The following is a 26,905-nucleotide window of genomic DNA, read 5'->3' as shown; positions in this document are numbered from 1 at the left end:
CCACTTAATAAGTAACTACCATAAGCCAGACATACATATGTATATATGTATATATATCTAATCCTTACAACAATCCAGCAATATAGGTATTATTATCCCCATTTTACACATGAGGAAACTAAGTCTCAGAGAAGTTAAATAGTTTGTCCAAGGTCACACAGCTATTAAAACAACACTTACAGGATCCCAAACCAGATCTGTCTGGTTTCATATCCTGTGATCTTTCCTCCAAAACATCGTTTCCTCCTTTTTAATGTCAATTCCTTCACTCAAATACATTTACCTCAGATTCTACCAGAACACATGGAGTATAAAGAACATGTAGGTAATGATGCTGATTGTAGCAGTGAGATAAGAGTTAGCTATTTTCTACTCAGAAATACCTCATTCTTTTAGCCCTCTGGGTATCATTGTCAGTAAACTAGCAGATGCCATCACTACATGGTAGCTTGGGTCCTGGAAGACCATCTCTTCAATAAGAGAGCTCACAATTTCCTTCCATTCAAGGGACATAGTCTCTATACACTTGGAAGAATACCGTCACAAAAAGTAAAATTTTGAAAACACAATTGTACAGTTAAAATGAACAAATCTAAAGGCCCTTTAATAACTTTGGCTAAGTGACCATTAGTATCTGCAGCTTTCACACTCCAGTACGTGATTGATTGGCAATGTTATTGCTGGTTCGTAAGGTCTAGCCTTCACCACTGGGAAATCAGGGATATGCTTCTCAGATCATAATGTGGTAGAAACATCCGCCTACTTGTCTTAATTGATCCGCGCCTTATGGTCTGAGCTTTCAGTTTAATGAGCTCTATCCAGCTGCTGCATCTGTCTGCAAAGGAACTGTAATCAACTGACGTTGCTGAAAACACAGACAGAAAACAAAAGAAAAAACAAAGAAAAAATATGGGTGACGTCTCTTACTCGTCATAACACTCCTTCTGATGATGTAATTTAACTGTAACTTAGAAAAAGAATGGTCCTTTTCAAGTCAGATATGAGAGAGAGTAAAGAGTCAAGCTTTAGACACTGATTTGTCCAAAACCAAGTTCTCAGTTAGCTGGCTGAGCGCTTTTGGTGATGTCATAGTTGTGTGGTTGCTTAGGGAAAACAGAAGCAAAGTCTAACAGAATATCAGTGAAAGGACCATATACTGCTTTAACTAATTTTATTTCCCATTCTTTGTACTTTATAATGTGTTAACTGTTTATATTTTATGACTTTAATTTATAATTCAAACTTGGTGAATAATTCACTTCCCTGTTTTTACCCTGAAAATCAAAAAAATAATAAGAATCAAATGCTGAAGAATACATTTTTTAAAAATCACTAGTTGACTTATCTTTTATTAAAACACATTCTTTCTACCATCAGTAACAGGAAAGCCAAAAGGTCACTTTGGTCAATATTCTGTTTTCACAACTGATTTTGGCAACAAAGCTTCTGATGACACTGACTGGGGAGGCAAGTAGGAGTCTAACAAGTTCTCCTTTTTCAAAAGAATAGCTTTTGCTATTACTGAGCTAAAAAAATGTTAAAGAGCTAAGATTTTATTTTTAGAAACAGGGAAACTATTAAAATGCTAAAAACGTAAATATTAGTTTAATTAGTATTTTAAAAGATACATTCTAACTACAATAAAGTCACGTTTTGGTGTCTATTCCACTGTCCAGTGCATTTCTCCAATGTCTGTATGTTTATGCACCACCACACTAGAATTTCACACCTTTGGTGACTACTTGCTTAATTAGACAAACTCACCTCTCTGTGCAGCTGGTATACCTGAGTTAGAACTTGCACTCTCCAGGTGTTCTAATAAGACAATATGAACAACATTAGCTTGAATGCTAAGTACAAGCCAGTATCTCTTCTTTGCTGTTTGTCAAAACCTCTATGAGCCAGATGAATACAAGGAAATCTTTATGGCTTCATTATAAAAGCAAACCAAATAGAAGTATTTAGGTTTTAAATGCAGTTTCTATTGATTTATGAAAACTAGCTCAGTTAATAAATATCATGCCAAGGAAGTCTACTTGTTACTCTAACACAAGAAGAGTTTCAGAAACATTATAGACATGAGAAAATATAAACATAGTAACAAATGTTAGTAGGATGAAAACAGGGCAAAAAAACTGAGCACAGAAAAGCATCAATGTATTAGGAAGAAAATCTGAAATGAAACATGGAGAGGGGAAATGTTTGTGTGTGGGAGGTGGGGGTGAGGGGGTCAGTAAGATTAAAAATTATAGACCAGGCAATAACCTATGTCTCAAAGATAAACAAACTGCTTGCTTACTAGCTATAACCCTCCCCCTCTCCAACTCCCTTTCATTCAAGGACTTTGCTATCAACAGCTCCCTCTGGTGGCATCAACACATCATAGAACTAAAAAGTGTTCCCCACAGACAGAGCTAGATTCCAAACTGGAATCGCTCCCTTTCCACTAACACTAACCTTATAAAAGGAGCATCCAGAATTTTCCCTAGTATTTTGTATTTTTATTATACCTGTTTAAAGTATTATACAAATTTGAACAGCACTATTAGAAAAACCTTCATAATCTATTTCTTAAGTTCAGACTCTACGTTAGCATATTTGAATTTTTGTTTCAAAGAATTTTATAACTGAAAGAATAGCGTTGCCAAGTTAGAAATAACTCATAAAAAAAACACCAAAAATAACTGCAATCATGCAGTTTTTAAAAAGAATCTATAAATTAAGTAAATACATATTTTTATCCCTGCTTATTAGTGTGTTAATCTTTTGGTAATATTCTTATATTAACAAAAGATATGCCTTTTAAAAATAAGATTTGTACAGGTTCCTGCTAATTGGGTGCAATGGGAGTATCTCTCCATATTCCCTCCTCTTCCCATTTTTACCAAGCAAGTGACCACTAACTAATACTGGAAAGTGTACAGTGACTGACATTTCTCTTATAATACAGAGCCACTGAATAAAAGGGATTACTAGGTAGGATCCACAAAATGACTGTGAGGGTCCCATGCTGTGGAAGTGCCTGACCATCATGCCCTCACACTGCAGATCTAGGCAAGAAAACATCCTCCCTGATTCGGGATCCTGAGGAGTTTTGGAAGCCCAGAAGGAGATGGAACCAATAGGAAGGAGACCAGAACAAAACTGACATTCAGAAGCTTACCACATCTCTAACGGGCAGCTAGTTCAGTACTGAAAAAGGCTGTAGTGTGGAAGCTGGGACAGCAAATGCCTACCCAAGCTTACATATGCCAGGAGAATCCCAGGGCTCTCCTATGTCCTATGCAGTACAGACTCAGGGAGCACAGACTTACAGAAAAATATAGCTGGCATCAGGAATTCTGTGCAAGTTTTTAAAGTGAAAAAACAGGGGGCAAAAAGCTTAAAAAATATGAAAATTACTAAAATGAAACTATCTTCTATATCTCAGTATTATCTGGGTAATATGAAACTCCTCAGTAGCAACTGTATATAACTTAATGACAAATGTCCACAAAGAACTTAAACATGTAGAAAGTTATCTGTTCTCAACTCTAAATATCAAGTGAAAAAAAAAATTAAGGGACATAGTGATCTGTTAAATACTTGCTTTTTAAAAAAGGAAAAAATAAAATATCTTTGCAAAGACAGACAATAAAGCTGGTTGAGGGTAGCTGCCTCTTGAAAAGGCAAATGAATGGAGAAGGGAGCTTCATTTTGGACTATAGGATTTTTTGGTAAGATGGGAATTTTTTACCATGTACATTTATTACTTCCCCACAAAAATGGGAACTTTTTTTTTTCCAAAAAAAAGTGGGGGGCAACATGGGAAAACGTCTTTTCCCTGCCTCCACATGTAAATGTATTTGAATTAAAATCTGGGGGAAAAAAAAAAACTTTTAAATTACAGATATTCTTTTTTTTTTTTAAGATTTTTTATTTATTTATTTGACAGAGAGAAATCACAAGTAGACGGAGAGGCAGGCAGAGAGAGAGAGGGAAGCAGGCTCCCTGCTGAGCAGAGAGCCCGATGTGGGACTCGATCCCAGGACCCTGAGATCATGACCTGAGCCGAAAGCAGCGGCTTAACCCACTGAGCCACCCAGGCACCCCAAAATTACAGATATTCTTAAGGGAAAGATTAAAATACATCATTTTTTAATCTCATTCAAGGAGAGCAGGTTCATCCAACGTGTTTGCTAGGATCTTAATTTTTCTCTCAGAGAAAAGGCCCAAGATGAGATGGTCCTGGAAACAGACGAACATCAGCACTTCAGATATTTGAATACTGCAGGTGTCTAATAACCTCAGATTCTCAGTTACTCTGCTCTTCCAATTACAGTTTGGCTTCCAGGATAAAAGTCTTCTCAAAAGAGAAGGTACTGCAGGTATTAGCTATCTGGTTCAGTGGTAAACTAGTAATTAAGGTGAAAAAGAAATAAACCCATATGTAATCTCTAAGTCAATACTTTTTTTAAAAAAGCATATTTCATATTCAGGATTAGAAATCTTATTAAAATCTTTTGGGCTTTGTTGAAGAGCTAATGCCCACTGTCAGCCATACCTGTATAGAAGAGTTTGAGACAAACCCTTCTTATGTTAGGTTCCCCCCATTCCTGCTGCAGAAAGTCTCATTCAAGCCACACAGCAGCCTACTTCACTTATAATCTCCTTTCCCACTGGATACAAGAAAATTATTATTTTGCCTCATTAAACTGTCCCCCGTAAGTGATAACCCTGTTATCCATAAATGAACAACCCTAGAAAGTGAGAAAGGCAAACAGAACATAAGGTTTTCTTATTCTCTTAGTACCTTCTAACAATATTTAACAAGCTCTATCAGTGTGGGGAGGGGGACTAGCCTAGGTTAAAAGCAGTTGAGTGGAAATGAGCATACTGATGACCAAAAGAAAACAATGTGGCAAGGATTCTTTCTCCTACAATTATATATGCTCCAGTGCTTCTGAAGTTTGAGGCCTCTCCATTCTTCTAAACAGTCATAACCAATGACAAAGGTATCAGCTGGCTATGATAAAGCTCTATGCCAATCACTAACTCCTCAGACAACTTGTTCACTTTATGTCATTAGGATTTACAGATCATCTTTGCTCTGAATAATTAAAAAGTATCTGAGATAATCTTATCTGGTCACCTTAAGAATATTACTAAAACTAAAAAAAGTTCCTGAAACTTCTGAAGATTCTGTGGCAGATAAAAATATTAAAATATATGCAATCAGGGGTGCCTGGCTGGCTCAATGGCTAGAGTATACAACTCTTAATCTCGGGTTTGAGTTCAAGCTCCACAATGTGCATGGAGCCTACTTAAAAGAAAATATATACAATCTAAAGTCTTAAAAAAATGTATGTTTTATTTAGCTATTCAAACATTCTCAGGGTGGGGGGTGGGGGTGCTTGGGTTGCTCAGCTGGTTAAGTGCCTGCCTTCTGCTCCGGTAGTGATTTCAGGGGTCCTGGGATTCAGCCAAAAGCCAGGCTCCCCGCTCAGTAGACAGTCCGCTTCTCTCTCCCTATGTCCCCTGCTCATGCTCTCTCTTGCTCGCTCTTTCTCAAATAAATAAATAAATCTTTAAAAAAATAAAATAAAATAAAATGTTAAAAAAAAATAGACAGGGGCTCCTGGGTTAAGCATGGTCTCTCTCAAATAAACAAAATCTTTTAAAATTTTTTAAAAAAACATTCTTGGGTTTTTTATTTTAAACTTTTGAAAAAGATTTTATTTATTTTCAAAAGAGAGAGAGTACATGCTCATGCATGGGGGGAATGGGGCAGGAGAGGGAAAGAATCTCAAGCAGCCTCATTGAGCATGGAGCCCAACATGAAGAAGGATCCCAGGACCCTGAGATCATGACCTGAGTTGAAACCAAGAGTCAGACGCTTAACAGACTGAGCCACCCACGTGTCCCTAAACATTCTCAGTTTTACGTTATTATGATCAAAATTTGTTTTATATCTCCTTTGGCATTTCCATCAATCTATGATGCACTGATTAGCTATGTCCTGTAACTATAAAATCTGGCCTAACAACGGAGTTATGTGTATATGTAGTTATGTGTATAAACACTATGTATAAATCTTGTCCATAATGGTATTCAAATATTGGTGGAGTGATAATTGCCATATGAGAGCTAAAAATTATTAAAGCATAGAAAAAAACGTAAATAGCTTCAAAGTAGATAGTCCACTAAGAGGAAAAACTCAACCACCATTACAATACATACATGAGACGACAAACACAAATAGCTTCTCTATTCACATCATTAAAGCTTCCAGCTAAAGGTGTACAACAGCCTACACCACTATTCTTCAAACCCCATCTTCTGTTTTCCTGCCTTTGTTTCCAGGCATTCAGTTCTCCCCTCTCCCCCACCCTTCAGATCTTCTCTTCCAAATAACACCTATTTTCATTAGTAACCCAATTCAATTTTCTTTGCTCCTTACTCCCTTTTCCTCAGACTCTGGATTTCACTGAACTTAAGCTGCCTCGAAGAAGCAAAGATCCTTATCCCTACACTTCTCCATCAGTTCTCTCTTTCCTTCCTCCCGTGTCTCAGATAAGTTTCTCATAAGTTTTCCACTCTTTGCTTTCTACTTTCCCTTCAATCTCCTTCCGCTCAATCTCTCTCTCCTTTCAGGACTTCCCACTAATTGTTGGGGCCATCAATAACATGGAGAACTTCAATATTTTTTATTTTTGCTACCAGTTGGTCATAATGATATAATACATTTTAAAAAGAGAGAAATAACAGACATGCAATGAATTGTTAATACATAAAGATATTTTTAGTTAGTGCAAAGAATTGTGTAATAGTTTTAAGAATTTAGAACCATTCATTGGCAGGATAAAATAAAAGCTAACTTTTGTAGTTTTCATAGGTTTATATTTCTAATCACTAGTTTTAAAAAAATGTAAGGCAAGTCATTAAAAGTAAAAAATTAAACTACCTTTTAGAATCAAATTTGGCTTAACAAAAATAACCCTTATAGCCTCAATAAAAATAAAAATTTAAAAAACTTCGAATGTGATACCTAATTATGGAATATAATGTATTGAGGATTTTATTTTTATACTGAAATCCAGAATGTGACCTATGCTTGTCACATTAATTGGCAGCTGCTTAATGAAAAGAGTACTCCTGCCAGCCTATAGCTTATGCCATTAAACATGAGGCTATCACTTCAGCATAAAGCAAAATGAAAGCAGGAACAAGGTAGGTATAAAAGATTTTTCTTCCATAAAATTTCATCCAAAAGTAAATAAAAACTAAACTGACCTAATCTTTTTAAAGGCTTAACCTCTCAGAATTTGAATGAAAACTATTACCCTATTATAAACTTATTAAGTACTTGAGATATATTTCTAGTGGCACATGATTCACATACATTTCCCTAAGATCTTAAGCCTCACAGCATGGTATTTAAGATATTGAGATTTAGGTCTTTAGACATGTATCAAAAATAATATGCTAACCTTCTATAAAAACTACATGTATAAAATTTTTGAGATCAATTACAATCTGTAAAACAAATCTTATTTTTTTTTTACTTTTCACCCCAATTACTGTCCCTCAGATTCTCCATTTTTACTGAATGTGTTCCATCCCTTTATAACATTTTTAAAGTCTCTTAAAGCCATTTCAGAGTAAAGTAGTAAATACTCAGAGAACTAAAGTATACACCCTATTGATGAGGAAAAAACATCATGGGAGTGATATAAAAAACTTGTTATACCATCCTTTTTTTCTTAATACAGCTTCATATAAGTATTTACATTGATGCCAATCATCTATGTTCCTCATAGTATTCATCAAGAATTTTGATGACCTTCACATAATTTCCTGGAAGAAATTATTCAGGCTCAGCATCTTTTAATATTCAAGTCAGAAAAATCAAATACTTAGAGCAAGGTAACCAAACCAACCATATATCAAACAAATATTTTGTTACCTTGAGAAACAAAACTAAGTTTAACAAAAGATGAAAGGAAAGATTTGAACATGGATGGACAATTCAGGCCCAGGCTTACTCTACTCAGTGAATTAGGATACATGTAATTGAAGCATCTTTTTTCACATAATATTCATTCATTTTCAGTAACATAAAAAGAGAATTATCAGAAAGGTTTATCTACAAGTTAAAAGATGGAAGTATTAATAAATTACTGTGCATACCTCTTGAAACTACTCTGTCAACATAAAATTAAAAAATTTTTAATAAATTGCCATATTTGTAATAACATGAAAAATAGGATTCAAAGTTTTCAAAATTAAAAAAAAAAAGAGAAAAGCTCCATCAGCTTAGCTAACTGACCTAACAAAACTTAAAAACTATACAATTATTTACTTATCAATATTAGTAGTTAACTTTTAAGCCTCTTGTGGTTGTATTTCTCTTTATTCCAAGCACTTATTCCTAGCATTTATTCCTAGCACTTTTACCTTCCTCTCTTGCCTATTACTTCTAAATTGCTACGCTTAACTTTTGCCACATACTTCTATTCTCTATTCAAAACATTCCATGTTATAATGCTCAATTACTACATTCATGTACTACATTCTATGACATTTTTCAGAACCCATCCTATCTTCAAATCTTAAAATATTGCAAAACCCATCCTATCCCCAATCTTCCAAAATATTTTGTTGATAACATTTTCACGTATATTTAGTATAGCCCATGTCCTCCTGAGAAGACTTGAGAAAGCAAAGATAATAAACAGGCATGCAGCATAAACTACAATTTATACAACTATTTATAAAAAGATACAGGTAAACTATTTAGTGTTTACTGATAATTTTAAAATGTAATATTCAAAAAAAGCACATAGATTTTGCAGTTAAGTACTTAGTATAAAAGGTTTCTATATATTAGTATTAGATGTAATACTATGAAAATGATGATAATGACATCTGATTCAGTGGTTTTCAGACTTTTTGAAACTCGCACAACAAAATCACATATAGAAAATGAATAAATAAAAGCATACTGAATCAAAGCTGTTCTACTTCAGAGGTAGGAAGGGGGTCCAGAGATCTAATCTCTCTCTACTCGCCCCTCAGCTCCCTTCTCACCCTGCCTTTTTAGAAGGCCACGAGGAACCTCTGAAGAAACCCCATGGTCTGGAGAAGCAGAGCTTAAAAATTACTGGTTTAACAGATTTGAAGCTATTTGGAAATTTTTAATGTAACTTAAACACTACCTTTTGATTTTGATTAATTGGCTTTTGATTTGTTCTTAATAATAGAAACATGTTCATTTTAGAAGAACCATAAACCATAGAAACCCAAGGAAGCAGAGAATTTTAAAGGGTAGAGAGAGTCTTAATCTTAATCTTTTCATATTTACCTCATATGAGGAACTGAGGCTTAGTTGGCTTATTAGAAGTTAACTGGCCCAAGTTCTCACACTATCAGTAGCAGAACTGAGAAGAGAATCGAGGTTTGCTACTTTATTAGTCCACATTATGGCCCCTCTCCACATTATAAAGTAAGTTGCAATATTTTAAGCATTGTTCAGATAGGCCTTATTCTACACAAATTCTTCTTTCATTGTTTTTCAGTTCAGAGTATAATTTGTACAAAATAGACTAATGACCTCAACAAGCACTAATTCTAATTAACTTTGAAAACATTTTGAAAGCTAATGCAGAAATTGCAAGGTATCAATATAGATATGGTAAATTTATAGAACTTAAATCTAATCTTCTGCAGAAATCAGTAATGATTAACAAGGTAAAGCTGAGGTAACAGGGGCCCAATATCCATAAATGTATATACCTATATATTAGCAACTGATCAAATCTTTTTGCTATTATTGATTAGATTTTTGGTTTTGATTCTGTTCATATCCCACCCCTTGCTCTGCAGGATAAGGATAAATGAAATGATCTTAAAAGTGATCTGGAATTAACCCTGTGTTAACTATAAGTTTCTGAAAAAAAAAAATACAAGTTTCTATATAAAGTAGAAGTTTTTTAAAAATATTCTGTCTAGTCAGTTCTAAGGAAGATTCTACACATTTTTTTTTTGTTCTGGAAGCTAGATTTAATTTACAAATTGAACTCATATTATCTTTGGATTTAATTTTTTCCTCTCTGTTTTTTCAAGGAGTTCAACTATGCTAAAATTCTCTATGGAGTTCTAAATTAGAATTTTAATATAGATTAAAAAAGAAAGTGGACCACAGTTACCATGTTAGAAAGTTCAGAATCTAAAAGTAGCTTATATTTCATCTTCAAAATATGAGACAAGATCTATTTACCTAGATAAACAGGGCTTGCACTGATTTAGTAAAGACTCTACTAATATACAATGTGACTATAAAACTATTCTGTATCATAACAAATTTGGTACCAAACTGAGAAGTATAAATCATAAAAAAATTTTCCTTATATTATGAAATGCTAGAAAAGCCAATTTGGTTTGAAATAACAAATGCATCATTTCTCAGAATTAAAAAATTATGAAAAAACACAAACCACATGTATTATATACGTAATGCTACAAAATAAGGTACAGTAATTCTGAATAATTCAATTATAATTCATAATTATAAGTAATTCTTATAATACAAATTGTCCTGAAATCAGAAAAGAAATAGAAAATACTACTTCCCATTTTTCACCAAAAACTATACAGATCTAAGTAGATTTGTTGCTATTAAGCTGAGACTATCATTCTGCATTTGAAAATATGGCAGTATCTTTTAAGTACACAACAATGTTCCTCAATAATAAGCAAGACGCTCTAAAGACAGCTCATCCCTTTTTCACTTGTACTATCCCCAACCCAAACCTCTCTCCACATCTTTTTTAAAAGATTTTATTTATTTATTTGACAGGGAGAAAAAGATCACAAGTAGGTAGAGAGGCAGGCAGAGAGGGGGAAACAGGCTCCCAGCTGAGCTGAGAGCCCGATGCAGGGTTCAATCCCAGAACCCTGAGACCATGACCCAAGTAGAAGGCAGAGGCTTAACCCACTGAGCCACCCAGGCGCCCCTCTCCACATCTCTTCTGAAGAAAATCAGTATTTTGTTGTCTAAAAAATTTAAAAATTTTTGTAAAATTTTGATTGTGGCTGGAAAAAACCTTACCAGATATAAATACCAATATATCACGAGGGAAATCCAGAGTTCTGAAAATAAAACTTGAATGCATTTGAAGTATAAGAAAGGAATATCACAAGAAGCATTACCTTAATAATTTATGATGAGATTACTTGAGAAATTAAAATAAGAGGAATATTACTCTCTCCCCTGCATGAACATGAAGAAACAGACAATGAGGGAATGAAGAGTAAATCTTCATCTCAACATTAAGTAAGACTGCCTACAATGAAGAAGTAAAAGGAACTAGAAACTAGGATTTATTTGTGTTTGCATTTCCCTCACTTAACCAACCTTTAGCTGGTGGAAAAGGATGAGAAGGAAGTGAATCTGAACAGAGCTCCAGCGGAAACTGTAGAAGTTCTTCATTATCTGTAGAGGCTTGAGAGGCAAGAAAAACACCGGTTATTTAGTAATGATCTAGAATTAATTTTTTTAAATTAAGAATCTGGGATAAAATATGTATTTCTTCCAATCCAATTTATTCTGGTTATTTTCCTCTTTGTTACTCCCCTGGAGACCCTTCCTTCACCTGCACAATGTTGAGAGATGCTATCTTCCCTGCTAGGACTGTTGTGAAGCCTCGGAAAAATATTACGTATAAATCTCTTAGCACAATGCCTTCCAAACAGTAAGAATTCAATAACAACCATTATTATCCTATTCTTTGTACCATACTGGTTCTATGATACGTAAACCAGCTATTTTCTATCTTCCTTTATAAATATCTGAATGCAATCGTTTAATACATCTCTATTTGACATTAATTCAATGCTATACATGTAGAATGTAATCAACTATAAAAATTTTAGACTAATCACGAGTATTTTATTTAGCTGGTTTAAGTCCTTAAATATTAGAAAGCATACTATTTCCCTCTCCTTTTTTTCAGAACACATTAGCAGTTTTTAAATTGGAGTTTCTTCGGGATATATTAAGAATGGTACTTCCTAGATTTTACTGGATAAAGGACAACTCCAAGGACCTTTCCTAAGAAAAACACATGGTGCTAACTACATCAGTAGGTTCTCAGATGCCTTGGGGACCTCCCTCAAGGTCCTGGGACAGAAACCTCTAAATTACTGCAGAATATGCTATAACCAAAATCTAAAAAAAGGCAGCACTCTCTATGTAAATAAAATAAACACCAGTCAAACACCTATTCACATGTGAAAAATATCAAGTCAACCACAAAGTTACCTTGATAAACAGAAAAAGTGACAGTAACTCTTCTTCAAGTAACAAGTCATTTATTTAATCTACCTTTTTCACTGAACTATAACTGTAGACAAACATGAACTATGCTCCCATCCATCACAGGTTTACCTCTTTGCAATGACTTTTCAACATGTGTTTTTGTGGTCTGTAAAGCCTGATTTTTATCAAAAGTTATTGCAACTGCTGTGACTGTTACCTAGAATTACAGAAACAATATGATTAGCAAAATAATCATTGACAAAATAAGTTTCTCGCAGATCTTCCTCAGTAATCTTCTTCAGTAATGGAACAATTTATATTAACTAACTAATTTGGTTTTCCGGTTAAGATTCTCAGCCAAAATTACAGAAAACCTCAGATATTTAGACTACAACTGAGTCTGCCATATATACCTAAACCTAAATATTCCAGAAAGAACTGAAGTACCTTCTCTAAAACATAGGGACTGAAGAAATCCCGTGTAAGTACGCATCCTATTACATATATGCCAGAAATGAGATTCTACCTTTGATAATTCAGAATTTAGAAAAATAAAACATATGTGGTCTGATTCATTCTAGTATGTTTGTTTAAAAATATTTTGAAGTAAAATCCTTTATATTTATTCAGTTATGGCAGATTTATAATATTAAAACATATCAGATAAAAGTCAGAAATCTTCTTTAACAATAAACCGAATCTTAATTACCTGTATTAGTTCATCTTCAGGCAGAGATACTGTAAAATTTACGTGGCAAAGGCAGCAGGGGATCATAGACCGCAGTTTAAAATACAGGCTCTACATAATAGAATATATTAGTAATATCACTTCTTTCCATTTAAAAATTTTTTTAAACTGATTTTCCACTGTACATTATATCATGGCAAAAGAAAAGTTTTAAAAGATTAAAGCAAAGCTGGTCCATTTCTATTTTGTGTACTCTTAGATTATTTTAAATAATAATAAAAGATTTAATCATATTATCACTAAGTCATAAAAATATAAGACAAAAGATTTTTTTAAATTTACACATATGCAATACATTTCTTTGAAGCTTAAAGTTATAAAATAACTTAAAATATATTTAATCATGTGGCATATGAAGATGGAGAGCACAACTTTAGCATTTTACCAGATGAGAGAGTTAAGATTAATATAATATGTAAATAAAAATCATTCAGCCCACAACTGTGTAAGATATTCCAGATAATATATACTTTTCTTTTTTAACTACATAATTCTTAGGAGATTTAATTAAAATATAGTCAAAATGTTCCTACCTTGAGCAAATTTTCACAGAGATCATTAAAGTTCTTATTAAGGGCTTGATTAGTCAGGTTAAGGCTGCTTAATCGGATTACTCTTACTGATGTGAACATCTAAATATGGGGAGATATAATAGCATGACATTTTATTATTTTTATCTAAATACTGTGACAGTTGATAAAACTGACAAATAATGAGTAATAACAAATAATGTGGTATGAAAAAGGCTAACATTTTAGTTGCAATAAGGTGGTCAAAGAGAAAACATATTAAGAAGGAACTTGCTAAAATCATAAATGTTGTAGTTGCTTAAAATTATGAAAGGTTTACCTGTATTTCAGATGTCCAGTTATTTATACCAGGCATAATCTCTGTATTACAACTATAAAAGCCTGTCAAAATAAATCACAGTTAAACTATATGATATTATTTTATCTATTTTTATGTTAAAGAATAACATTTTTCACTTATTACATGGAATTCTAACTATAAGATCCATTTATTCTTTTTTCTAAAACACTACACTTTCAGTAAACTTTAGACCATCTTAATAAATTATGAGTTTGGTTTTTTTTTTTAATGTATTAACATGAAAGGATTAAAAATCAGTCTACCTAGAAGTACCTGGGTGGTTCAAGTCAGTTAAGCATCTGACTCTCACAGCCCTGAGATCAAGCCTCACAAGCTCTGTGCTCAGTGAGGAGTCTGCTTGATATCCTCTCCCTTTCCCTCTCTGCTCCTTCCCCTGCTTATGTAGATGAGCTCTCTTCTGGGTTTGAGCCTGGCATCGAGGCTCCCTGCTCAGCGGGAAGCCCGCTTCTCCCTCTCCCATGTCCCCTGCTTGTGTTCCCTCTCTCACTGTGTCCCCGTCAAATAAATAAAATCTTTGAAAAACAAATTAAATAAGTTAATAAAAAATAAAGATAAAAATCTAGTTCACCTGCATTTTTTTTTTTTAAGATTTTAGTTTTTAGCCATCTCTAACATTGGGCTCAAAATTACAAACCCAAGATCAAGAGTCACATGCTCTATTGAGTGAGCCAGTCAGGCACCCCCTCAGTTCACCTAAGTTCTAACATAAGTAATTGTAAACTATGTTTTATTAGCCTTGGAGCAGCAAAGTACATGACAGGATGTGACACTGATAAAGCTTTTAAAATAAATTTAGTATTACTATAATAATTTATGAACTAAAATACTGACATATAAAACGAATCTCATCTCAAAAGTATGTTTTTTCTGTTCACCTGAAGGAGGAGGAACATCAGTAAGCAGAGAATGTACATCTTCCATAGCATCTGTGTCATCAATCTAAAAATAAAAGGGTTAGAACTATTGTGTAAGTACTAAATGTATAATAACTTCAAATTTTTAAAAAAGCATTGTTTTTATTATTTACTAAATAGAAAACATAAGAGTCTAGAAAAAGTGGAGCCATTTTCCCCTAAATTAAAATACAAAACTTGAAAAAAAAAGTTCTGGGTGCCTGGGTGGCTCAGCTGGTTAAGCAATTGCCTTCAGCTCAGATCATGATCCTGGAGTACCAGGATTGAGTCCCACATAAGGCTCCCAGCTCCACAGGGAGTCTGAGTCTCTGACCTTCTGCTCTCTCTCTCTCTCTCTCAAATAAATAAATAGAATCTTAAAAAAGAAAAAAGTTCTAATATCTGTAAATTTCTCCACATTACTTATTATAAATACTTCTAAGTACACATTTCACATTATAAAGTATATTCAGTTAAAAAAAAAAGGAGAGAGCCTTTTCTCAAGCCTTTATAAGTACACGTTTCAAAAGGCTTATACAGATATAAACAATTATCTCTACTTGTATAAGTTAATAAAGGCAATTTAAAAAGATCTTTTGACTTACATACAAAACTGCTTTAAAACTGAATTACATAGGGATAATTAAAGGCATAGCTAAGAAAAATAAATCCAAATCCTATTTTTCTTATTCACAATTCACAATATTCCATTGTGAATAATAAATAGTGAAACCATCCAACTAGACATATGCTGACATTCATCTATACAGCAGGAATCTGACTGACTCTCACACACTTCAAGTGTCCCTTCACATTACCGTTGAGACTTGAAGAACCATTTTTAACTTTACCGTAGCTACCCACAGTCACGGCCATATCTCGGCCCACTATTCCCAAAAACATTCCACACCCAGTTCCAACTACAATGTCCTGTCTGTTCCCTCTCGTACTGAATCTGCACCTTCCTCTCAGCCTTCTACCCAGATCTGAAGCACTTTCACTCTCTACTTAGCCAGCATCTAGGACCACAAAGAGCAATAATGCTCTAGAATGTTAAACAGATTCCTGGGGCCTACTTTGAAATTTTCATTTAGTTAATTTTCATTTACTAGGTCTGAAGTACGGGCTCCAGAATCTGCATTTCTTACAAGATTCCAGATGGTGCTGATGCTATATAGGCAGTCACAGCACATTTTGAGTAGCACTACCCCAAAAAGTACCCTAGCACCTTTTACCTCCTCAGTCTGACATTTTCTTTTACCAACCTCCAATTTTTGTTCATTCTCAGACTGTAGAAAAATATGAGAAACAGGCAAACATCCATATAGTCTGAGTTTTCTACAAGTCAACACTCTCACCTCAGTTCAGTCTTGTGCATCTCCCATGGCTGACATCCTGATCACGTCCATAGGCACTGTTCTAGATTCTTCAAATGTCTAACCCCATCCCCAAAAAATTCTACCATGAGCTTCCTGCTTTACTAAAGTAAAGGCATCTGATGTTCTTCTCTCAACTGGAACCTTACCAGAACATTTCTGAGTATCCTCAATAATTTCCTTTCCTTAATACCTAAGGAAGATCATTTATCTCCATTGAAGCTAACTGTTTATCGGGCAGGGCAAAGGGAGCAGAACTTGCGAGGCAGGAGGCTCCATAGATCTTCCATGCCACATTTATTCTCCAGGAAAGGTCTGAGTGTATTTTTATAATGGAAGCTCAACCCTACCTTCTGAATTCAGTAAGAAAACACTATACTCAGAATTTGTAGTGCTATTATACACATGTGAAAGGATACAATTATGCTAACATGTTATATAACACATGAAGCAAGTAGATATAGTAAATCAAAAAACAGCACTTTAAATTCATTCAAGTTTACAAAAATAGCTCTAAGAATTAAGCATTATTTTTTTAGTTTAGGCATTATCTTAATTTTATTTCAACCCATACATTAATTTTTCTAAAACCACCTGCATTATTGTACCTGGGCTTAATCAAAAAATATATTACCAACTTCTAATATTTTCAAATTTGCTATAATTTCTATAATAAACCTTTTGTATATTTACAGCAGTTGCAATAATACAAAATCACGTCACATCAATTTAGGATCTGATTGTAACAATACACATCTTATCTTCCAAAAACTTTGAGAAATTAATCTAAAGCAGTAATACCTCCAATACAAAAGCATCTTTTTTCCCATGTGAAAGGTCCAATTCTGTAACTTCATCAGAGCTTTCTGACTGAGATCTTAAAAGCCTTGAGCGCTGTCTAGGTTCCGGGATGGGTGATCCTATAATCTCTTCAGATATATCCTAAAAGAAATACATTTGCTTTATGTCATATGAGATAGTCTTTTTCAGTTTTGGCGTTATTTTGTAAACTGTAGACTTTTTTTCTTTTTACTCAAGTATAATGGACATATAACATTATATTAGTTTCAGATATATAACATGATTTCATACTTATACACTTCAGTTTGATTTTAAATTTTTATATTAATAAATATCTGTAGAGAAGAAGTCTATAAAATATATTCACAGCCTATATTTAATTTTAACTTTCATAACTAATTAGCCTTTTATAGAGTACATGGATATTTCCTTTTATCAATAATAGCAGCCTGGCTACACCTATCCATAAACATATGGGACTGCCAACTAGCAAGGCAATACTGACATCTAGTGTACAGAGAGGACACCACAATGAGTAGGGAACTGGCAGTCCTTTCAAATCAAAAGGTATTTTCTACTCAGCATTTAAAAGACCGAAAAGCCCAGAAAAAATTAAAAATGTAGTCTCCGAAAAGGATTCTCACCTTTTTTATCTTTTCTTATCCAGTGGTAATTTTTCAAAGCTCTACATAATAAAATGAGGACTATGATAAATGTGTGCATGTATACATAATACATATATTATGCAGGTATTTGCTGTATAACTAATTAAGGTAAATAAACTTTGGTAGCTACAACAATGATCTTATTGAGGTCAGTGTATGGTGTGACCCCATATGGGTTTGCAAGATTTTACCTACTACTACACAGTCAAAGATCAGAGCCAACCAGAGATTCTAAATATCTGTTGGCTACAAGGACTATCAGAATGTGAATACGTGAGCACAAATGCAAAAAACATAGCCTATTGTTGGCATAACAAAGCTATGTTTAAAAAAAAAAAAAGAGAGAGTATAAGAATCTCTTTTCAAAATGAAGCTTTAAATGTTCATCACTAGTGCATACCTTACATAAGACTACCACAATTTGGGGGCACCTGGGTGGCTCAGTAGGTTAAAGCCTCTGCCTTCGGCTCTGGTCATGATCCTAGGGTCCTGGGAATGAGCCCCGCATCGGGCTCTCTACTTAGCAGGGAGCCTGCTTCCTCCTCACTCTCTCTGCCTGCCTCTCTGCCTACTTGTGATCTCTGTCAAATAAATAAAGTATTAAAAAAAAAAAGAGACTATCACAATTTCAGAATAGTGATCTATAAAGCAATTCTACATTCATTTCTCTTATTTATACCCCAAATTAACTTGCCCTGTATAATTCTGACAGGGTGCCTATTATAACGACTATAAAATGAGAAAGAGCTTTACTTCAGAGGTAAAGCAGTTTGCCTGGGCTTGAAAACTACTTTAAGTGATAAACCTACCCAGTGCAATGCTCTTCCCACTAGATAACACCTTCCTTTTTATAATTTTTAGTAGTTTAAGATTTGGTTATGCTTCTGTCATTATATTATTGACCTCATGAAAGCAACTATCCAGGATTTAATATATCTCAGATTCATAATGAAATTTCACCACTGGTCCTGTTTGTTATTCTGAAAGTTTTGCACCTTTTGATACCTTTGTTTGCCTGAATTATCTCCAGTTAAGTGGTACTACATCTCTGCATTTGAAAGAATTTTCAGTGCTGAGGAAAAAAAAAAATCAAACAAGGACATTCACTTCAGCTGGAGCTACCTTCCTAAGACAAGAAACACACTGATCTACATTTTCAGGGTGGGCATACATTCTCTCAGAAGAAGAAAAGACGAAACTGTAATATGACTAGTGACCTACTACACTGACTTTGTCAAACAAATTCTGAGATGTTATGCTGAAATAAGGAGAGACATATTAGAAAATTCATAAGCTAGTCTTTTTGTGGAAATACAGTCGTATTCAATACATTAAATCTAGATACGCTGAAATTTTAAGAATCGTGACAGATTTATTCCCCCCTCTAAAATGTACTGCTAATACAAAAGCTCAATAAATATTTATTGACTAGATGAAATCATTTAATTCACGTTCTCTAAATATGTTGGACTTTAAAAGGCTCATAAAGCCAGACAGACATGTAAAAGCTAAGTGCAGTAATATGGAACAAGCCCTATGAAAGAAGCACATACAGAAACACCAGGAAGGTAACGAAGGAGGGGGTCAATTCTTCCTGTGGGAGGTCAGCATGGTAAGTACATAGTTGATGAACACTGGTAAGCAAGAGTTCAGGTTCTTTCATGAAGCCCTAACATAAAGCTTTGCAAATTATTCTCCCCAAGAGGCATAAACACTATTTGTCAAATATCAAAACATAATTATAAAAGAAAAATAATGTACTGCCAACAAGCAGTCAGTAGTGTTGTGTGGAAAACTTTTACAATGGCTATTTAAACATATATTAACACACCAACTTCCTTAGTGAATTTAAAGAAGCTCTGTATCAGTGCTGTTCAACAGAAATACAAAGCACACCTTGTAGGTAATAAAATCAAAAAGAAACAAAGTCAATTTTAATAAAATACTTAATTCACTATATCCAAAAGATTACACTTTCAACATGTAATTAATATAAAAAGATACTTGATATAACTTATATTCTTTTTCTATTAAGTCTTCAAAATCCAGTGTGTATTTTATGCTGATAGCACCCCTCAGTTCAGACCAGAAACATACCAAGTGCTCTATAGTCACATGTGACCGCTATCTACCACCACTGTATCTTTGAAATTCCTCTCAGCTGAACTCTGTGAGAAAGCTGCAAGTCTGAAGTTAGAATGCAGATGCACTGTCCCAGATAATCAACCAAAATTCAATAGTGTGTATAAAATCAAATAATCACCATAATAATGTTATCCAAACACTTTCTTTGTACTGAAGTATTTCATGATTGGACACTCATAAGAAAACAAATAGATTCCTTCTAACTCCAACACTTCTTTCCTTCAATTCAGACTCTGGCTATGAGACACCCTCAGAGTAAGAGACACTGTGACACCTCCTACACACTTAGTATCAAAGACTGCCTATGAAAGTGGCAGGTAGGAAAATCCTGAGAAAGAAGCTAAAACTGAAAAATGGTGTATTCTTTCCCATTTTAAGCATATAAATAAGAAATCTTTCTTTTAACTAAAAATGAACATTCAAACCATTTATTTCATCAAGAGGATACTACTAGAAAGAACTGTTCCAGGCCTCAGAAATACAGTCCCCCAAGGGAGTTTTATTCTACTAGGAATAACAAGCAATGACAAATAGAAAAAACGTATTTCTTTGGGTTTACACACACTGACACACACAGACAAAAGAAATAAAAAACAAACAAAAAGGGGGATGGGGGTTATCAAAAATTGATGGAAGAAAACAATTTTCAAATAAGGCAGTCAGAGTCAGCTCCCTAAAAGGAGACATTTGAGCATGAATGTAAAGGAAGGTGAAAAGAATGAATAATGAGGACAGCAAAAAAAAATATTTTATGTCCAAAATAAAATCACGCCAAAACAAGCTAACCCCTAAACAATAACTTACATAGTCACAATGTGGATTTATTTCACTTACCGGAGGATTGATTTCATATAATTCTTTATTCTTGGCAATTGTGTCATTTATCTTCTTTTGCATATGCGATATATGCTGTTCGTAGGAGCCATCATTAGGAGTCTTCCCAGCAATCTGAATGCCACCAGGCGTTGGTAAAGCTGCTAAATATACACCTGTGGCCGACTTGTAAAAATAATGGGGGAAATAATCAGAAAAAACTATCTAAAGAATAATAGTCCTTAAGTTTTCACATTTATGAAAGAGGTCTTTGCCTTAGAGGAAAAATATAATTAGCATCAGTGCATGTATTGGACGTACATTGGAAGAGTGCAGAAACACGTAACTGGTAACAGGAATTGGTTGCTTCTGGCGAGAATCCTGGGTAGGCAGGTGGGCCAGCATTGAAAGAAGGATTTGCTTTTCACTGCATACCCAACAGCACTTTTCACTGCATACCCAACAGCACTTTTCAATTTCTACCTTATGATTGTAAAAAATAAACTGCATTGAAAAATAGTGTAGAAAAAAAAAGTTTAAAAGTTGTTGAAAAGTAAATGTTTCATGATTGATTAAATAATGTCCCTTTAAAGTGACAAAGTAAAAGGGAAAATTTTGCAAAGCCAGTGAAGAAACTGAACTTCAAAAAGCACAGGAAACTTACTCAAGATCATACTGTCAATAAACGTCCAGAAGAGATTTGAATATGTTTCTCATTCTAAAATCCAAGAACCTGGGACACCTGGGTGGATCAGTTGGTTACGTATCTGCCTTCAGCCCAGGTCACAATCCTGGGCTGCAGGAAAGAAGCCCCGCCTCAGGCTCCGTACTCAGCAGGGAGCCTGCTTCTCCCTCTCTTTCTCCCTCTCCCTCTTGCTTGTGGGCTCTTTCTGTCTCAAGTTTAAAAAAAAAAAAAAATCTAAAGCCCGAGAACTTTTCATGACACCACCCCACTTCATAATTACCAAGAAAGGAAACTACTTAATATAGATTTATTTTAAATAGTTAATTAAATCACTATTAATCTCTGACTCTGTAATGGTACCACATGCCAGCAGTATTAGAAAACTATTAAAGGAAATATGAAACACAGTATTTTCACACACACACACACACACACACACACACATACCCTTATGTGCATTTACATTTAAACATGCTTACATAAGCAAAGCAACAAATATATATATATATACAAGTATAAATATCAAATTGTTAACATCGAAGGAGTAGAATGCAGACAAGAAAAGACATTTCTTTTAACTCTGGACACTTGTGTATTTTGAACTGTGAAATTTTATTTTATTTTTTTTTTTTTAAAGAAAGTGTATGCAAGTGAGTTGGGGGGGGGGGGCGGAGAGGAGCAGAGAAGGAGAGAGAGAATCTTCAGCAGGCTCCATGCCCTGTTGAGCCAATGCAAGGGCTCAATCTCCTGACCCTGAAATCATGATCTGAGCTGAAATCAAGAGTCAGGCACTCCTGTGTGGGTTATTATTATTCTTTCTAATCAAATGCCAATTTTGTGAAAGTTCATCCTAAAAAGGGTATGATACTCTATGATGATGTCTGTGCAGTAGATGAAACTGATCCTCAGAAGCTCTCTCTCCTGGTTTGTCAGTGCCCATGACTGTGTCTATGACCCAGTCTCTAATACTCAAGCTCAGAACCCTCCTGCCATATGAAACTTTAGCACACCACCTCTAACACATTCTAACTGTGCTCACTAACAAGGCAACAGTCCAGAAAGCTTGAGAACACAGACTCTGGAATAAGACAGGCCTAGGTTTGAAATTCAGTTCCAGTATATGTAATCATACCACTCTGGACAAGTCTCAATCTATCACAGCATCCATTTTCCCCTCTAATAAAGTAACCTTGCATTCCTTTTGGAGTAGCACAGAGCCAGACACGCAGTAGACATTCATCAGAGATCAATTACCACGGAAGCTACTCCTGGGGCCTTGAGACTTAAGTGCACAAGGTAAACCACAGCACAAAGACCAAAATCTCAAACAATTATAATGAGTGTCACTAGTAGTCAAGAAGGAAAAGTCTAGCAAGAATCAGAAAAGGCAGTATTTTAGGCAGACACTGAAAAATTACACAAACTAGTTTTCTGGGGCTCAACCACCAGAAGTATTTGATACAGCTGGCACAATGCTTTTTAAATCTTTGGATCTGAATCAAGTCTTAGTTTCACAAACACCCACCAATAATGACAGTTTTGTGTTCAGCCAAATTATACATGTATAATAATTGCTAAGCATGAAAGTTTTTAGATGAATGAATTACAATGAACACTTTCTTCACAAGTTAATCTAGATATCAAATATTTTAATATAAATCAGATTACTTTCATTAATCACTGCAAATTTCTCTTGCTATAGAAATCATGATTACCTGATTAGTTTATCATTATCACACAATTATCCCCTACATACAGCAATTTACATATTTGTAAATGCATGAACAGGAAATAGTTTAGCATTTAATCTACAAATGCATACTGAGAAAAAAAATTCAAGTTCTATAAATTTCTTTAAATTAAATTTCTATGCATCTCAGAAAGATGGCAGAGAATTCCAATTTGGAAAGTGCCAGTGTCACAGATAAAGATTGTAGCTAGCCAAGTGTCTAAAATAGGAGAGGATTTCCATAAATACTGTTAATCAGTTTCTACCTGGTCAGTATATATTGTGCAGGCACCTAGTTCTCTGGGTCTCAAACAACTTATAAAGACAACTCTCGCTTTCCCCATGATGACTTTCTAGTCAGAACTTCTTTTCTAATAAGACAAGGTGAACATAAAGCTGAGATAAAGACCTTCCCACTCCCTCATAACGTTTCTTTTTCTATTTTTTTAAGTAGGTTCCATGCTGGGCATGGAGCCCAGTGCAGGCTCAGACTCATGACCCTGAGATCAGGACCTGAGCTGGGGTGAAGAGTCAGATGTTCAACCCACTGAAACACCCAGCACCCCTCTACTGCTTCACAATATATCAACACTTAAGAAAAACATACTTAAGAAAAAGAAAAAGAAACACATACTTCATTGCACATTCCACTGTTGACCACAGGAGCACATTTACGATGAAACTTAATTCCATATCCAGCCGTAGGCTGTTTCATATGTATTGCTTTATTTTCTTCCTACAACTAAAGATTATTTTAGCATAGTGGTCCTCCCCCTCAGGAGTGATTGTGCCCCTGCAGGGACATCTGGTAATGTGTGGAAACATTTTTGTTCATCACACTGAAGGGAAGCATTTAGTGGGCGGAGGCCAGGGTGCCTGCTAAACATTCTACAGTGACCACAACAGCCTCCTACAATGAAGAGGGTTCCAGTCCCGAATATCAACTGCGCTGAGGAGAAATCTTGTCTTAGCAATGCATAAAAAATAATAACATCCAGAAAAATGATGACCCACTTCCTAAACAAGCTACACGTGATAATTTTTAGAAATCTCACTATTGGGGCGCCTGGGTGGCTCAGTGGGTTAAGCCGCTGCCTTCGGCTCAGGTCATGATCTCAGGGTCCTGGGATTGAGTCCCGCATCAGGCTCTCTGCTCTGCAGGGAGCCTGCTTCCTCCTCTCCCTCTCTCTGCCTGCCTGTCTGCCTGCTTGTGATCTCTGTCTGTCAAATAAATAAATAAAATCTTAAAAAAAAAAATAAAAGAAATCTCACTATTGAGATTGTCAGAATATAAAAATATAATAATATAAATAAATTCTATATAATTTCATTAGTTGAATTTTAAATAATTCATAATTATAAAAATAAAATGTTTAAAAGCCTATAACCCTATTTTTTACTTCCTCTAATGTCCCAACCCTTAAAGATCTTAATGCCAGTTTCTTTAAATAAGTCCCTTTAAAAGACTCTTTGAATCACCTGAAACAGAATCTATTACAACCACAGGAATCACAAAACAAAACCAAAACATCTAAACTTACCGCTAAGCCCATCAACATATTTTCACCCACTGTGATCTGAATTCTCAGTCCAAATAAAGCATTCATTCCTTTGAGTTTTAGTTTATTCATTAGCTGAGTATGCACTTCATATTCCATAAACGGCAACAGATTACTGATAGCTGTGGCATTTGCTTCTGCCTGTGCTTTCTTTTTCAAGCGACATAACCTGTTAAGGAAAATAATTCAGTCACTAGACAGTATTCCTGGTACTATCTCAAGAAATGTCCAATTTTTAAAACTTTCTATAAGTGTACTTAATTAAAACATTTACTTGTTTCAAATGGGCTTATTAAGTTATATCAATAATCTTTTCTGTCAGTTTTTTCATTGTGTATGCTTTCGCTAAAAGTCCTATCTTAATAAATGAAAAAGAAAAATCTCAAAAATCTCTAGAAATGAAAAAATTACCAGTCAAAATCACTAGAGAATATAATTTAAAATCTTAGGTTTCATAACTCCATGTGGTCATATGATGAATGGACAGCAAAGGAAAAAAGTTAATTTACTCATTCAAAGAACACAAAACTTTCCTGAGCATCTACCATGTGCTAGGCCCTGTTCTAGATAGTGAGCACTAATCAACAAACAAAACACAGAGCCCCCGTTCTCATGGTTATATTCCAGTGGAGGGGGATGGGAATAAACAAAGAAACAAGGTAAGGTTGGATTATGTTGAAGACTCAGGTGTCTGAAGAAAATGAACCAGGTGACGTGAATTGGAATAACTAGAGAGAAGGCCTCACAGGAGAGAGGATACCTGACTTGGGATCTTAAAAACAAGATGGAACCAAGAAAGCTAGAGAAACACAATTACAGAATGGGGCGGATGTATTAGCAGAACCAAAAGGAAACTACTGTGCTAAAGTGAAGTGAGTAAGGGTGAGAGCAGCATGGATGGGGGTGCAGTTAAACAGGGACATGATCATGTTAGGGGCTCACAGGTCATGCTAAGCAATCTGATTTATTCTACCAGCAATGAGAAATTCAGGTAGGTTTTTAAGTAGTAACATGATCCAATTTATGTTTTAAGATATCACTTATATTCCTACACAGAACATGGAATAAGGATGACAGAACTGATGAGGAAATGGTAACAAGAAGCAATAGAGGTGACAGACAATGAGAGCTTAGACTAAAAAGGTAGCAGTAAAGATGAAGGAAAGATCCCCAAACTAACAAAGGGTATTAATGTTAGTAGTTACCAATCTTCAGCTTGAGAGTTCATTAAAAAACAATCACTAGGACCCATCCCCAGAGATTCTCATTCGATAGGTCTGGAGTAGAGCCTGAGAATCGTCATTTCTATAAGTTCTCTCAAGGATGGTGATCCTACTAATCTAGGGATGACACTCTGAAGACTGGTGGACATTATTAACTCCCTCCTACCTAAAACAAACAAAACACTGGATAAATTATGTATTTCTAAGAATCTTCTTAAAAGCATCACAGGACGAGGGCAAGGGATTAGTGGAGAGTATAAACATAAGGAGACAGCACAAGGAGGTTCTTTTGTGGTAAGGGAACACAGTTTAGTGTCTTAACTATGGTGGTGGTTACACAAATCTACTTGTGGGATAAAGTTGCATAGAATTATACATATATACACAAATACACAAATGAATGCAAATTTTAAAAAGTGTAAAAACTGAGTAAGGTCTGTAGTATGGTTAACAGTTCACAATGTTAATTAATTGTTAACAATTAATAATGTTAATTTCCTAGTTGATATTCTACTATAGCTGTATAAAATGCCACCAATGAAGGAAGCTGGGTGAAGACTACGCGGGATTCTTTGTACCACTTTTGCAACTTTCTGTGAGCCTATCACAGTCTAAGGAAACAAAACACAATGAATAATAATGAAAAGAAGTAACAGAATAAAAAAATTTTTCAGATAGGGGCACCTGGGTGGCTCAGTGGGTTAAAGCCTCTGCCTTTGGCTCAGGTCATGATCCCAAGGTCCTGGGATCAAGCCCCGCATCGGGCTCTCTGCTCAGCAGGGAGCCTGCTCCCTCCTCTCTCTCTTCTGCCTCTCTGCCTACTTGAGATCTCTCTCTCTGTCAAATAAATAAATAAAATCTTTAAAAAAAAAAAAAAAAATTTTCAGATATTAAAACTATCCATTAAAGAGTCAGTCACAGGTTATAGCATATAATAAAAGATTTGAAAAAGAACAAAATGAAACTTACAGAATAAAAAAAGATTATCAAAAATTTAAAACCCCAATTATTGGGCTTACTGGAATATTAGAGACAGCTGATGAGAGAATTTAATATAGATAAGAAAGTATCCAAAATGT

At 34.7% G+C, this 26,905-nt stretch overlaps 1 protein-coding gene across 20 annotated transcripts in view; it reads right to left on the bottom strand.

Moving 5' to 3' along the window:
• C2CD5 (C2 calcium dependent domain containing 5) overlaps positions 1–26,905 on the bottom strand; it is a 97,227-nt gene that overhangs the window by 5,296 nt on the left and 65,026 nt on the right. For 9 of the 20 annotated variants that reach the window (XM_032347674.1, XM_032347679.1, XM_032347677.1 and 6 more), the window contains 11 exons: positions 24,586–24,772; positions 20,652–20,816; positions 17,008–17,148; positions 14,813–14,876; positions 13,896–13,957; positions 13,580–13,678; positions 13,008–13,097; positions 12,428–12,515; positions 11,396–11,482; positions 1,765–1,815; positions 764–865 (listed from right to left, as the gene is read on the bottom strand). In XM_032347674.1, coding sequence (XP_032203565.1) covers positions 764–865; positions 1,765–1,815; positions 11,396–11,482; positions 12,428–12,515; positions 13,008–13,097; positions 13,580–13,678; positions 13,896–13,957; positions 14,813–14,876; positions 17,008–17,148; positions 20,652–20,816; positions 24,586–24,772 — 1,136 coding nt within the window. Of the gene's footprint in view, positions 1–763; positions 866–1,764; positions 1,816–11,190; positions 11,252–11,395; positions 11,483–12,427; positions 12,516–13,007; positions 13,098–13,579; positions 13,679–13,895; positions 13,958–14,812; positions 14,877–17,007; positions 17,149–20,651; positions 20,817–24,585; positions 24,773–26,905 lie in introns of those variants that run through there. The other 11 variants (XM_032347687.1, XM_032347682.1, XM_032347684.1 and 8 more) reach the window with 8 other exon arrangements.

The sequence above is a fragment of the Mustela erminea genome, chromosome 6 (genome assembly GCF_009829155.1).
Source record: "Mustela erminea isolate mMusErm1 chromosome 6, mMusErm1.Pri, whole genome shotgun sequence".
Classification (NCBI taxonomy): domain Eukaryota; kingdom Metazoa; phylum Chordata; class Mammalia; order Carnivora; family Mustelidae; genus Mustela; species Mustela erminea.
Note: the sequence above shows the minus strand (reverse complement) of the source record. Positions and strands in the feature narration are given on the sequence as shown.